A 15,237-nucleotide genomic window follows, 5' to 3' on the forward strand; every position below is an offset into this window, starting at 1 on the left:
TACAAGATGCCTCCCCCCCTCCAATATTATATATATTTGTGGTAGGTGGGGGCGCTTACCATCCACTTACTCGATGTAGTGCCGCTTTGGGTGTCTGCCCTTTCCTCTCTTCCTTCCGTCCTTTTCTGTCTGTCTTTCCTTCATTCTTACCTCTTCCTTCTGCCTATTGGTGACTTTACATTTCCTCTTCTGTCTTTCCTTCATTCTTTCCTCTTCCTTCTGCCTATGGGTGACTCTAAAATGGTTTACTGTACACCAGGAAACCATTTACGACTGGGTGGTAACCATATAACAAACTTATGGAGCCTGGTGGTTTAGTGGGTAATTAAGGTGCTCCAATTGGATTGAGCCAGTGCAGGTTTATATTGAAGGGGTGGTTGGGGTTTACTGCTCACGTAATGCCACTGAGGGATGAGTGAGGCTGATCACTCTCATCTCAAATGCCGGGACCAACTTGCCTAGCCCCGGCTCCTTCGCTCCTCATGAGGCAACAAAAGATTAAATGATGTGTGTGTGTGTATATATATATATATATATATATATATATATATATATATATATACACAGTATATATTAGGGTGTCCCAATTTTTTATTTTTTTTTCTTCCAGAAGTTTGTCATGCACACCCCCCTAATTTGTTCCACTCGTGAAAACATGCTAGCAGGATGAACTTCATTCGTGTTCTTTAATTTTAAGGGTCCCCTCAAACCATGTGTTACTAGCGCTGAACGGCTACTCTCCACCTTATACTAATTATCCAGGACCAATTGGACTGCTGCGTTCTTTTCCTGGCTTGCAGACACCACATGATGGAATGGGTAATCACCTCAGTCTTTCAGTCTTTGACCTGTTCTTGAGGTCTTCTGGCCCTGAAATTGCGCTGTTCGCTCGCTTCAAATTCCAATGGGAGTTCACCGATCAGAGGCAGGCTTCTCCATTCAACAGCGATGGCCCAAGTGACATCCTTTCAGAATGGGTTGTACTGAAAAAAGAGCAGATTGTCCACTTCATTGAAGAACAGCTTGAAGTTGGCCACCAAGAGATGATTACCAGGAGTTCCTGATCCTCGCTCTGGTCTTCCTTGATGGTCATGGCAAACAAGATCTGCGGTACAATCATCCTGGAGTATACCACCGGGCCAGGTGGATGGCCAAAGGCATTTACTGTCTTAAGATGTTCATAATCCGAAGCCAATTCCACCTGATCACTAACGAGGGCCAGTCACTACGCAGGATAAATGTCTTTGCCATCACCATCTACCTGCAGAGGTGGCTCAAGGCTCCATTGACAGTGGACACGCCTGTCAGTGACTTGGAGCTGTTGGAGGACCTACAGCGGTAAAAGGTGATGGATCATGATGTATGTACCACCACATTGACTAAATTCCAGGGCCACCTCTGGTACCTAAGCGAAGATTTAGCCGGACTCGCTATGTTCTCCTCCAAAACCACCAATGCAGAGAAGACGGCCTTGCTCCAAAATATGCACAAGAAGACTGAAAACCCAAAACATCTGCGTTGGCTGGAGGGAAAGAGGGCCTTGACTGTGAGATGGTTTGACCTGAGCACGCACCTTGGTCATGAAATGGACTCAAAACCTTTTTCATTGCCTGAAGCTGATGGTTCCAACCCCCCCCCCCAAAGATCTCAAAGGATGTGCACAATTGCTAAGTCTGTGAATGACGCAGCAGAACAGGTGGTGAAACTGGTAGAAGATTTCAATGAGGGCCTGACAAAAAACGAGGTGGAACGGCAGCTTCTGTACTAAGTCGTTGAATACAACTGCCAGCAGTTCCCCTCAGCATACAAAAAGATCCTCTGTCCCCCGAAATGAAATGTGTCATTAGGAAGAATTTCCATTTCACTTAATAAATATGCTTTTAGAAAGAATTTCCATTTCCTTTAATTTAGTCATTAGAAAGAACTTACATTTCATTCTTTCATTCTAGAATGATTAATGCTGAGCTTATCTGCTTGTTCATATAGGGTCGAATAAACAATGTCAATGAGGGAATCCTTCCCCTCTTAATAGGTCAATGAAATTTTGCTAATTTTTTTCTTTCTTCATGTGTAATTAATTAAAGGGGTGAGCGACTTGACTCTTGCAAACTTTTATTTTCACATGTAAGGCTGAGACACCGTAATATATATATACAGTATATATACCTATACTGTACAGTATACATATACGCAGGCATACCCTGGTTTAATAGTGCAATTGGTTAGGTAAAAACCCACCTCTAGGAGAGGTATTGTATCTCAGGGTTGATTTAACATGTAAAGTATAGGGATGCGTTTTTGAACCTTGAGTTTCCGCCCCAACCAAGTCCTACACCCACCCAAGTAAGTCCAGAAACAAGTTCTTGCTAACCTAAACTCCTAAATGGCTTTAAAACATGCTAATCTAAACCTGAATGCAGTTTATAACTGGCCTAAACCCAAAAATAAAATCTGAAAATCATCAACTATAAGTCTGGAAAAAATCCCCATAATGACAATGCTCACCCCACTTATGACTAAAACTCATTAATCTAAAAAAAGTTTATAAATCAACCTAAACACACAATTTATGTCTAAAATATCATAAAAATTGGTTTTAAAAAATTAAATCCCATCATTACACCGGGGTTCGGCCATTGTTAGGTGGAGTAGGGTGGTATTTTTACCCCCTTCGCTAATCTGGGGTATCACATATAGGGGTATCGTATCACAGGGTCTGCCTGTATATATAACTATTTATGTGTAGGTACAGTACAAGTACAGTAATCCCTGTACTATCCAGACGCCCACTTTCCGGAATCCCCATTTACCGGACATTGTGGGCCTGGACCTTCGGAACCCAAAAATGGCCAAAAAAAGACAAAAATCCCCCCCAAATCCTAATTTTTTCCTCACCCGTAATTTGAAATTGCCGTGCCACCACAGAGGGTGGATGTTCATTGCAATGGATTCCCCCCCCCCCTGACTCTGGGCATAGGCTTCACAGCCTGCTGTCAAGGCCCAGTAGTCCTCCTACATGCCATTCACCTCTTCATGTCACCAATTCAGCGCTAACACCCACTGTCCATATTGAATACATGCTAGGGCTGTCTCATACAAGACTGGTGTAGTGATATTAGCAGGGGTATTTTTACGACATGTCGGCGGGTCTTCTGGTAGGGCAGTAAAGTCTGATTTAGTGAAATGCAAATCCTTAAGCTGTTCCTTGCCCCAGCAGACCTGGGTCCGGTAGGACTGCAGGCCACCTCTCTACCGACTGAACCACCGCACGTGCTCGTTTTTGTGAATAAACAGTGAATAAACTGCAATACCTCGCCACTAGACCACATGGGAATTTACAGTGTTGAGCAGTGTTAAGAAATTAGAATTTAGAGTGCAAAGGATTAAGAGTGGATTGCAAAGTGGCAGTTGAAACTGGTGTGGCGCAATTAAGAACAGAATGTGCTGTGCTAAACAACTATAACTCACAGTGCAAAGAATTAAGTGTAGCACAACACTGGATTACTGTACGTTCTTCAAGAGCATTTTCACCACTACCAGAGCCTTAGAGGAGGCGGCCACAGCCGTGCTGTAAGTACCCTGTGCACTGCTAAATATTTTCCATAACCACTTCTAGTTCCTTATTCTCTGATTCCTTTTCTTTTATTTCATGCTTTATGTCCATTATTGGTGTGAATAGGGTCTTAAATAGGTTTAAATAGGTGCTATGCATGTCCACTAGGGAGCTATTTAGGCAGCTTTCAAAGTTAGGCTGGGTTAGGGTCCATAAGTACCAGTCCAGCAGGCAGGGGCCCACTTTCCGGACGGGACCACTTTCCGGACATGCCTTTGACTCTATTACATCGGATAGTGGAGGGATTACTGTAATCAGAATTCTGGTCGCCCTGAGTATGCAAGGAAAAAGGAACCAAAGGCAGGAGCCAGCAAGACTGTTCCATTCATGAAAAAAACAATAACAAGATAACAGAAGGCCAAAATCATCATCCATTCACCATTGTTATTAGTGTATAGTACTGTACGGCTTTTTACTGAATGCTATACAATATTTTACCTTTCATGAAGCCCCACACATTCTTCTTGTACTTGACTTGAGACCAGACACTAAGTCTAGTTTCATTAGCGGACTCCCTGGTGAGACACCAATGATTGGAAACAAAGAAGGAGTCAGCATAAGGGATCCCTGCATTGCACGCCTCCGCATCCACTGTATAGATTTCCCCATGTTTGCTAAATGGAGACACAACCTGCAATGTAAAACAGTGTTAAGAAAAGCAAGTACTGTACATCCAAAATAAATTTAACACCATTACAGGCCGTGGTTAGGATGACTGCTGTGGATACCAGTATCTGATAATGGAAGGGGGAGGGCATCCTGTGAAGATGGGCACTGGTAGTTTGAGGTTTTCATTACGATGATAAAGAGGAAGAAAAAAGAAATAGATAAGCAAAAAATGAAAAAGGAGAGAAGAGGAAATGAAAAGGAGTAAAGAAAAAAGAAGAGCATATGCAAGTGGTACTTATTCAATGCAATAACTTGTTCTACAGGTAAGTTTTCTATGTTCAGTCTGCAGTGGTGTATGATATGAAAAATTATGTACTGATGTACACTAATTACTGTTAATGTAGAGTATTATCTAGTTTATTACTGTACAGTGGTACACTTCCTGACTTAAGGCTGCATTATCAAATTACTTCCCTGAATATCTCTTGTATAATATACTGACTAAACATTTAATTAAGAGGGTGAAGGATAATTTAACTCCACTCATCTTCCTTTACTCTCTCACTTTTGTACACTAATTTTTTTTTTTTTTTTTTTTTTTATAATGCAAAGTAGAAAGATTCAAAGCTTGAAACCTGCAAACTTTCCTCTTCCAAGATATTTTTAATGTAAAGAAGAAAGATTAAAAGCTTGAAACCTGCAAACTTTCCCCTTCTAAGAAATACATGAGAGAGTCAAATTCAAAAGCCATACATTTCAAGATGCTTGGACACATTGTGTTTAAAAGTCTGGAGATAAGCACATGAAAACAGAGTGAGGAAGACACTTCCACAGATGACCTGTTGCTTACATCAATGACAGTATGTAAGTTAACTCAGATTGCATTGGAGAGCCGACAGTAAAAGGGTGAGAGTTTTCTGCAAGATGGATGCTACATGCCCGCTGTAATGGTTGAGGGATGCATGCTGGCAGCTTAGAAGAGCAGTGACCACTGAACCAGTGACAGCAAAGAAATAATGATGCAACAGTGCAATGAAGGAAGAGAGGTTAAAAGAAGTCAGTAATTTATGACACTAGCTACATGACTTTCCTAGACTTTACAACCCAAATGTCCAGGTGCAAATATGTTTGCCACAGCAGGTAGAGGAAAAAGCAATCTCTCCAGCCACGTATAACAATTCTGCCACCTGAAGGTGTGTTTTGTGTGGGAAGTGTAGATATTGGCTCAACTTAGAGTCATGGAGGAAGTTTTGAGTTGTAGTCTTTATTGCCAATGAAGGTAATCTCTAAATATGAAAGGGAAACTATCTGTTTTGTGTGTGAGAGGTATGATGCTCAAACGTGGTGAAAAGTTGGTAGTACAGGGGGAAGGCTGTACAAAGATTTGAGCACAGTGCAATGAGACTGGATATATGAATGTCCAAATCCATAAAGGGAGACAGATAGAAGACCAATACTGGGTTCAGTACAAAATGATACATTCTGATGACCATCACTGCAATGGGTCATCAACACTCTGCCCATGGGTACAGCCAAAATGACACAGCAGACCCAGCAATGGAAGATTCTACCTGATTAAATTTTTGTCAAACACGTATGTATAATTATGCAATAACAACTGTCACTATTAAAATTGCACATTTAAAAACATGATAAAAACATGACAACATGAGCAAGCTATGCCATAGGGAATATATTTCCTTTGTTATCACCTGGCCAGAGAGATCTGGTAAGTCATGATGTCAAAGCATGGCCTAGTATAGGAGTTGATATTTGTGGGGTAATTTATTGTAGTATTAACTTGTTTCCATTTCGGAATAGCCTGATTGCAATTAGAATTCTACAAAGTAAATAACAGACAATATGAAAAACATTATATGACAACCATATGTGTAAACAATGTTGTAATATTAAGATTCCCATGACAGTAGTACGAAGACTGCTATATGGTGCTTACCTGTGTTTCAGTGACGTGAGACACTTTGGGTCCAAAACTGTTTGGTGGTAGGGCAAGGGTGTATGTAACTTGACGCAGCTTCTGGTTGGTTTCAGGGTTACTCTGCCAGGGGCTTGCTACAACATCTGATGGATTTAAAAATCCAATCAAGAACTAAATGTAACTAACTGAATTGGATAACACAATATTCTACTGCTCCAAATGAAGAGCATTTTAAGTTCAGGAATTTTCAGCTGCTTCAAAGAAAATTTCTGCTTCTGTTCTACCGCATACTATTATTTTCATTACTACAGGTTATGATTTCACTGAAGAACATTATATCGACCTTTGGCCAAAAATGACAACTTTGTACAGTATCTAATTAAGGCAAGTGCTAGGCAATTTAAAACTTGGATAACCTTCAGCACCTAAACAGTAGGTACAAGCTATCTTGGAGGGAGGGAGAGAATCCTAGAGTATATCTATTGATATTGCCTAGGTACAGTACATCCCCCTAGTACGCGAATAGGGGTGGCAGAAGATGGCGTATACTAGGAATTCGCGTACTCTGAATACATAACCTTATGGGAAAAATTACATATGGGCGGCACCCCCATTCATGGGCAACCCTTGAGACTCCTTTCAGGCCTAAGTACAGTGGAGTCTCTTTTATCCGAAATTCTTTTAACCGTAATACGCCATTTTAACCGTAAGTTTTACTAAAACGTTCTCATTTCGATTAACCGCATAAATCTGAAATCTATCCGAAAATTGAAACACGGCGGGCTTGTTTCACGCCACTAGCGTTAGTTTGCTGTTGCTCCACTAGTCACTAGGGTGAGCGTTGGTTGCGCCAGCCCCCTCCACCACCTCGGAAGATTTGGATGATGTGGGAGATGATGTGAAAATGATTGAATAAGGAAGCAGAAAATATGAAAAAACAATTAGGTTTAAGACTATTTGTTCGAATTGCTTAGTGAATTACGTAATTGTTTTGGTGAAGGTTTATTTAAGTTTATTTGAGTGAAGATTTATTTAATTTGACAGTTTCTATTACAGTTACAAAAGTGCAGTTACATACGTATTTACTACATTGTATTAAATGTTATGGTGATGGTTGAGTGGCTTTTGGGGTGCTGATGGTGGTGGTGGGCTAGACATTGCCAGAAATGGGTAATGGGGAGTACAATACTGTTCCCATGTATCCTACATATTATTACAGTATCTTTTATCCGAAAAAATCGATTAAACGAAACTTTGAAAGTCTCATGATTTTCGGATAGAGACTCCACTGTACTGTACTGTACAGGGGAACCATCTAAGACATAATATATTACCTAAAATAAAGTAAATCAACAAGATTATGGCTTTATTAAATCAATAAGGGTATGGCTTAACTAAACTAACAAGAATATGGCTGCTCACCTTAACCCGTGAGGACAACAGGTTAATTGTCTCCTGCACCATTCGGTTTTGGGACAATTCGACATCAAGTCAATTCACCGTCACAACAATAACAAGACAATTCGCCGTCATTAAAGACGACAGCTATGGGTGACGCTAGAATAATTCAAAGGTGACTACAGCGAGGAAGAAACAAGTTAATTAAACCACCAGTGATGGAGAATGGAGACTTGTCTATGAGCCATTTCCTGGGGAGGATCAAGAGGATGATGCAATGTCTGAGGTGTCAGAAATAGACTTTGAAGGATTTATGAATGAAGTGAGTGCATTAGTTAGTAAAAGTGTCAAAAGTGCTGGTGACTAGAGTGGTGAAGAAGGAGGTGTGTCGAGTGGTGCAGGAGAGAATTCACAGTCAATTTAATTCGCCGTCAGACAATTCCCTGTCAAAACATGGACGATTCCCTGTCAGGATAATTAGCACCCTGGACAATTCCCTGTCATTCTATAAATACAGTATACTTATCATTATTTAATCAATACTTTAATAACCATCAAAGTCTATGTTCAATAGCACAGGCTTTGGATATTATTTGTACCTTTAGTCAATATTGACTAAATGTGCAACTAATAAATAATATCCAAAGCCTATGTAATTGAACATTGACTTTTATGGATCCCCCTGAAATATAGTTATTAAAGTATTAATTAATTAATAATAAGTATACTGTACCGATGAGGAATCGTCCATGTTTTGATGGGGAATTGTCTGACGATGAATTGACTAGACGGCGAATTGTCTCGAACCCTAGTGTGCAACTCCTGCACTACTCGACACACCTCCTTCCTCACCACTCTAGTCACCAACACTTTTGATACTTTCACTAGTTAATGCAATCACTTCGCTCATATACCCTTCAAAGTCTATTTCTGACACCTCAGACATTGCATCATCCTCTTAATCCTCCCCAGGAAATGGCTCACAGACAAGTATCCACTCTCCATCACTGGTGGTTGGCGCTTCTTGGGGTGGCAATGTTGCGTCCTCAGGGTAACCCCAGATTTGGGCCACTCCTCGCTGCCCGTCATGCTCACAATGAGTTCAATTCGCGTACCAATCAAAAACACACTAAAATTTGAAAAAAAATAGGTCCTCGCGCACAATGAGGATCACGTACTGCGAACACATGTACTAAGGGGATGTACTGTACTGTATATCTGATTAGCAACTAATTTTGTTTTAAAAAGGCATCAGACACTATCTGTCAATCTCAAGATGCTGGTAAGTTAAGACAATACCACTCCTCTACAGCCTTCAGACAGCATTCCAATATCTGTTTTGGGGTCATCACAAACTCAAGCTTTACCATTTTTTCCACAATCTGCCTCCCCTGCCATAGCCTATACAGTAATACACTTATATTTACATTAATGAAACTCTCAAGATAACAGCAGATACTGAGTTTTTGTAATACATATGGATTTTGTGCATTATTTCTGATTAATCTATGTGGCTTCCCATCGCACCTCATCAATACACTACACAATGCATGGATGAAATTTAACTCCCTTATTGTACCTACAGAGATACATCATGCATATAAATATCCACCAATTATTAAATATATGTAGAATGAAAGATCCTGTTTTTAATTCATCACCTAACCCTCATTCCAGCCTACAGATAAGGTAAGGTAGGATCCAAAAACAAATAATGTACAAAACTGGGCGAATTATTGACAGTATACCCTATGAAATGGCTGTAGCACCAGTCGAGCGGTGCAGTACTCCCAAGGTGGATGGAAAGTTGATGACTGGGAGTGCTAGAGCTCCCATTTCATCAGCCCTCGGTACTAGCTCCAGACCATCCCCCTTTGCTGAACTTTTTCAGTGTTTCAGTAATGTGGGCACTTAAGCAGAACAATAATATATGCTTTACTACATAATTTCTATTTCCAAACTTTACCAAATGTATAGTATTATTTTTGTCACTTTAATCTCAAATCATCAGCTCAGCCCAGTACTTAAATCATCTATGGATTTAGTAATAGTGTCAGTATCCTACAATTTCTCACCTGTGGTTTTTCTGGCAGTGTAAAGGTCAAGCATGAACTTGGAATTTGTGAAGAGGAGTGTGAAGACACTGTCTACAGGCAGGGCAAAGACAGTATTTATAATTTCTCGGCCTTGGTGGTGGCTGCTCAGATTGGGACATGCCACAGACTCTCCAGTACCTAAACCTGCAAACACACAAAACACAGTGGTCACCAAGAGCCACCATACTTACTTCCTCTGTAATGCACTGTGATTCTATCTATCTATCTATCTATCTATCTATCTATCTATCTATAGCCCGACGCCCTAATCCTGCAAAGGGTGGCCACAGACAAAACGCCTCCAAGTCACTCTGTCACCCACCATTTGACTCCCCTCCCCCCAACTCACCCCCCCCTCCCTCATATACCTCTCAACTCCATCCCTCCACCTCATCCTCGGTCTACCCCTCCCCTGTGATTCTAATTTGTCTATATTTCCAGCAACCTAACTCTTACAACTTCCTCTTGGATGACTGCAGCACAGAAACTGATTCTGAACCACTGGTTAATGACTAATGAAGATCAATGACACACTGATGCTTACATTCACTGCTGATGAATTGATTGCAAAATTGTATGGTCAGTGAAAGAGAATGTTTGTGTAAGTACGATCTCTGACAATGGTTGACCGGTATTCAAACTCTCATCACCACATCAATTTTGGTCTAATACTGGCCAAGTACTGCCAAAAGTTGTAAATCTGTGTGTCTGTCTCATCCACAAGAGACAAACAGGCACAACTATCTGAGTAAATATTGAACCCAAATTAACACTGGTCCTGACTTAACCCTTCACAATGGAGGTGATTTATACAAAACCATGTGGCCTCACCACAACTATACTGGTAGTTCTTTAACATTAACTTGGCCCAGATTTTCATAATTTTGTTGTTTTTTCCTTGTAGTTCAGTGCCAGAAAAAGACTAAGTTATGGCTCTACATTCTGTCCTTGACAGTTCTTGCCTAACATCATTTTCAAGTGTTAATCTACTGTTACATCGCAGCACTCAAGATAAAGGGATGGCAATTCTAGGCCAAGTTAGTGTAAAAAGAGGACAGTCCACAATCCCACATACCAACAACCCCTGTATCCACAGTAAATGTAGCCACTGATACTGTATAATGTAAAATAATATTTTCTCCATGAATCCGAGTACCAATCTACACTCACATCAGCCTGCAGACAATATCTACTGGCCAGTTATCCACTGGTATGGTGATAAAAGATACAACTGCAAAGTGTCAAAGAGCTATGCATGGTATGGCTGTCTCAGCTCGAAATTACTCCTCTATAAGTATGGAAGAGTCCTGCAGTTGTGGGTGTTGAGTATGATCAGTGTTATTCTGACTGCCGCTATATGCATTATTATTTTTTAAAGATTACTTTTGGAATATTATTTTCATGGAATTTACAATTAATCTCAGATTACAAGACACGTACTGTAGCTCCACCACGTTTCAGTACAGGTACTACTACTGTATAAAGCACGTACCAAAAACTTGGAAAGATTATGCAGTACTATTCTTATATAGAAAAATGCTGAATACTGAGAGGACGATAAATAAAAAATAAATGATTCAAATGAAAGTCTTATATAACATACAATTTCTAATGACACTTTAAAAAAAGGGGGGGAGGGGGTACTTGTATAGATACTGAAATGTAGGTACTATGTTAAAGGACTGCAGTACTGTACAGTAAATAATAATAATAATAATAAAATAATAATAATAATAATAATTTTGACTTCTGTTTCTCAAAAGCACCAGTTCTTCCATAGGGAATTCAGTAGCGCTCAACACACATATACATTATTTTTACAATTACTGTACAAGAATTGTAACATCTCTCATGTACAATACAAACTTCATCAGTATAAAAAAAAAAAAAAAATGAAAGTGGCAATAATTAAACCCTATAATCATCTGTCACAGCACCTCTCTCCAGGTCATAGCATTTTGAGAAAAGAAAAACTTTCAGCCGTGTTTTAATGGATTCGACAGAAAAGGGTTATCTCCTGGACACAGGAAATGTACTGTATAATCTAGGGGCTCTACAAACAAAAGAACGATCAGAGAAAGATGACATGAATGGCTCCAGGCTCGTCAAGACACAAGGAACAATGACACCATGAATCTGGTGGCATTTTTAAAAGATTATTCTTGCTACTTACAGATGACTTTGTTCGGCTTAGGAAAGCTTTCTCATGCTGAATGGATTACGCTTATATCAAACCTCTCATGTTCAAACACTCTCCTCTACATTGCCTAAAAGCGTCTGAAGGCAGCAAAAATTAAAGAACATGGTGTGTCACCATACCAAACTCACTGCAAGCAGAAGGAGAACTTGCAAACAAATGATGCACTGGGATAAACTTACAGGTGACTTTACTATCCAGTTCACTCTCGGTGGTATCAGAGAGGTCAGTGGGGATGGTGTCATTGGGCTGTGGTGATGAGTTGATGGATGAGTGGTGGTGTGGTGACCTGGTGGGGGATGGTGGATGGTCCGGCTGGCAGGCCTCTGAACCCACCACCTCGGACACCTCAGAGTCAACACCGCCACTCTTGGATAGAGTTGATGAGCACACATCCACACTGCTGTCACCAGGGCATGTATCCTGTAAGCAAAAATGCAACATTTGATATACCGTACCATTCACCACAACCACCATCACCATCATTACCTTACTTCACTTCTCAACACATCCACATTGCTGTCAACAAGGCAAGTGTCTGTAAACAAAAAATAATACCCTTAATATATTTTCTGTCCATCATCATTCTAGGCCATTTCTTACAGATACAAGGGAAGGGTAGAATGACAGCACAACTCTTCAATCTCCTGATGAACACTTTAGAGATGCAAATAACTTTCGTTCCCAGATTTTCATCCTTTTGCAGCTTTTCCCCCCTAGCTTGGTGGCAAACTAGGACAATACAGTGACTCGGAATCCTTTCCTTAGCAATTCATCGTGACTACCATCATGTACTCTCAAGCTATTACTGCGGTTAAGCATTAAAGATGGAGAAGTGGCAATTATCATGTTAAAACAAACAGCTTATTGTATGGCAGAGTCAACCCTCTTTGTGCATTAAAAACTACAGGCCATTCTCATTATAAGTTGGTGATGTGTTCCAAGACATTACAGATTTTTTCCCACATGGCTGCCACTATAAATCTGCTTTATATATAACAATGGAGCTTGAGGAGCAGTTTTTCTGACAAATATATATATATATATATATATATATATATATATATATATATATAAAGCAGTTTCCTACATGGAAGTACTGTACATTTTTAAAGCTGCTTTAGAGAGTTGGGTGATGGAACTGCAGCATCCCTTCATATTATTATAGATGGAGGACTGCAACTCTCTCACTTGTGCCCTTTGCAGTCACTTTATGTGACACACAAGGTTTACATTTTTTAGCCTGTATTTTTTTTGTACCCTAACAAAGAATAACTGTGACTATTAGTTATTGGTCACTATGGAAATGCGATAATTACATTCTTTAACAATGTCCTTTAAGGTGACCTAAGAGTCACAAATCAGCTTATAAAAACAGAAAATAACATTAAATTACACACACAATAATATAAGTACATTTCAACCTGGAATAATACATTAACATTTTGAGGAAACAAGTTTCCCTACAGAATAGTCTACAGTACAATATATATCTAGTCATTGCAAAATTCGTCACACACATCCAAAATTAATACTAAATTTGACTTTCAAATGGAGTAACTCTTCCTTACCACCCTAAATTGTGCCGAGCAGCTGTTCACGCCCTAAAAATAAAAGTGACCTTGATTGCACCTGGTGTGCCCCTGTCGTGGTGCCATGCTCACAAAACCTCACTTTATTATCTCCATCCTGTTCCTTACCTCCTTGTTTATTATATTCTCCATCCTGTTCCTTGCCTCCTTGTTTATTATATTCTCCATCCTGTTCCTTACCTCTTTCCATTCTCCATACTGTTCCTTACCAGTACCTCTTATTATTAATTTCTCCATCCTATTCCTTACCTCTTTCTTTATTATTATCTCCATCCTGTTCCTTACCTTTCTGTATTATTATCTCCACCCTGTTCCTTACCTCTTTATTATAATCTCCATCCTGTTCCTACCTCCTCCTTTTCACTGCCCTTGTTCTGTCACTTTCCTTTAATCACAAGTTTCATACAGAGAGAAAAGTCCAAACATGGTGCGGGACCCAATATAAGCACTGTACACTAATTTACTAAAGAAATGTGTCTGTGGGACTCGTATGTCTGACATCAGTACTGTCTCAAAGTAACCATAACTGTACATCAAATTTAAGTACAACAAACTCCTGACCTTGAAGTTATGGTGATGTGAGGATATCATCTACCTGATTCATGTAAAACTATTAACATTTAACTACTAAGACCAAGTACATGCTGATGCCATATACCCACTACATGCAATCAACGGTATTACACATGCTACTGTAGCTTAGGGTAGGGATCTGTGTTTTAGTCAGTTTACATAACGCAAATATATCGATTCCGATGTGTAAATTACGTCTGCATAGTACAATGATTTCCAAGGGAACATCGTTTCAGTGCATGCGACAGCCCTGCTGGGGCAGTTGCTTGCCTGTGTTAGGCGGGTCACCTCGGCCAGACAGACTGGGATTACTCAACAACTTCACATTGTAGTGTTAAACCCTAAGGTACAACCAACAATTCAGATATTCATGGAAAACCTGGTATTATTTTTGTGTTATCAGCAGCAATTTTAAGCATGATTATGAAAGCTTATTAAGAAAGACTGCCAACAACCAAACCCTTACTATCCTTTCGAGATGGAGGAATTAGGGTACCGCTGCCCAGTACAAGGGTACCGTAAATGACCAGCCGACTTTCCTTGATAGTATGAGTAAAACCCCTCCAGTCACCTCTTGGATATCAATACTGTACTATGCAAGGCTGTTACACCGACTAGGGCATTGTATCCATTAGACAACCAGGCACCCAGCACAATCACTCATATGGTTAACACTACTGTATATGGTTCGCATGGTTGTGTCCAATGTTGAAAGGCATGTGTTATGAATGACAGAGACTAGCATCAATAGGTCTACAAAAAAGACAATCATTAGTAAAAGTGTCCAACGAAGGAAGACAATCAATGGCCAGTGTCCAACGAAGGAAGACAATCATTAGCCAGTGTCCAACGAAGGAAGACAATCATTAGCAAGTGTTCAAAAATGAAGACAAACATTTGCAACAGACACAATCATTAGTAACAGTGTTTAAAGAGGAAGACAATCATTAGTAAGTGTTCAAAAAGGAAGACAATCATTAGTAACAGTGTTCAAAGAGGAAGACAATCATTAGTAACAGGGTTCAAAGAAGAGGGCAATCATCAGAAAAAGTGCTCAGAAAGGAAGATAATCATAAGTAAAAACGTTAAGAGAAGACAGTCACTATTAAGTATTCAAAGATGGAAGACAATCATTATTCTGCGATGGCACAGTACGTAATAAATAAAATGGGGAGTGATGATAATGTCTGGGAAAGTGTGTCATACTGCATAAGGTCAGG

At 39.8% G+C, this 15,237-nt stretch overlaps 1 protein-coding gene across 1 annotated transcript in view; it reads right to left on the reverse strand.

Moving 5' to 3' along the window:
• Positions 1 to 15,237, reverse strand: part of LOC145397808 (protein Aster-B-like) — a 191,545-nt gene that overhangs the window by 11,446 nt on the left and 164,862 nt on the right. Inside the window, exons 8-11 of the mRNA XM_080270829.1 lie at positions 12,035 to 12,275; positions 9,635 to 9,799; positions 6,180 to 6,304; positions 4,052 to 4,244 (exon numbers count right to left, since the gene is read on the reverse strand). Of these exons, the coding sequence (XP_080126955.1) occupies positions 4,052 to 4,244; positions 6,180 to 6,304; positions 9,635 to 9,799; positions 12,035 to 12,275 (724 nt within the window). The remainder of the gene's footprint in view (positions 1 to 4,051; positions 4,245 to 6,179; positions 6,305 to 9,634; positions 9,800 to 12,034; positions 12,276 to 15,237) is intronic.

Source organism: Coenobita brevimanus, chromosome 43, assembly GCF_032717465.1.
Source record: "Coenobita brevimanus isolate Jiangsu-jjx chromosome 43, ASM3271746v2, whole genome shotgun sequence".
Lineage (NCBI taxonomy): Eukaryota > Metazoa > Arthropoda > Malacostraca > Decapoda > Coenobitidae > Coenobita > Coenobita brevimanus.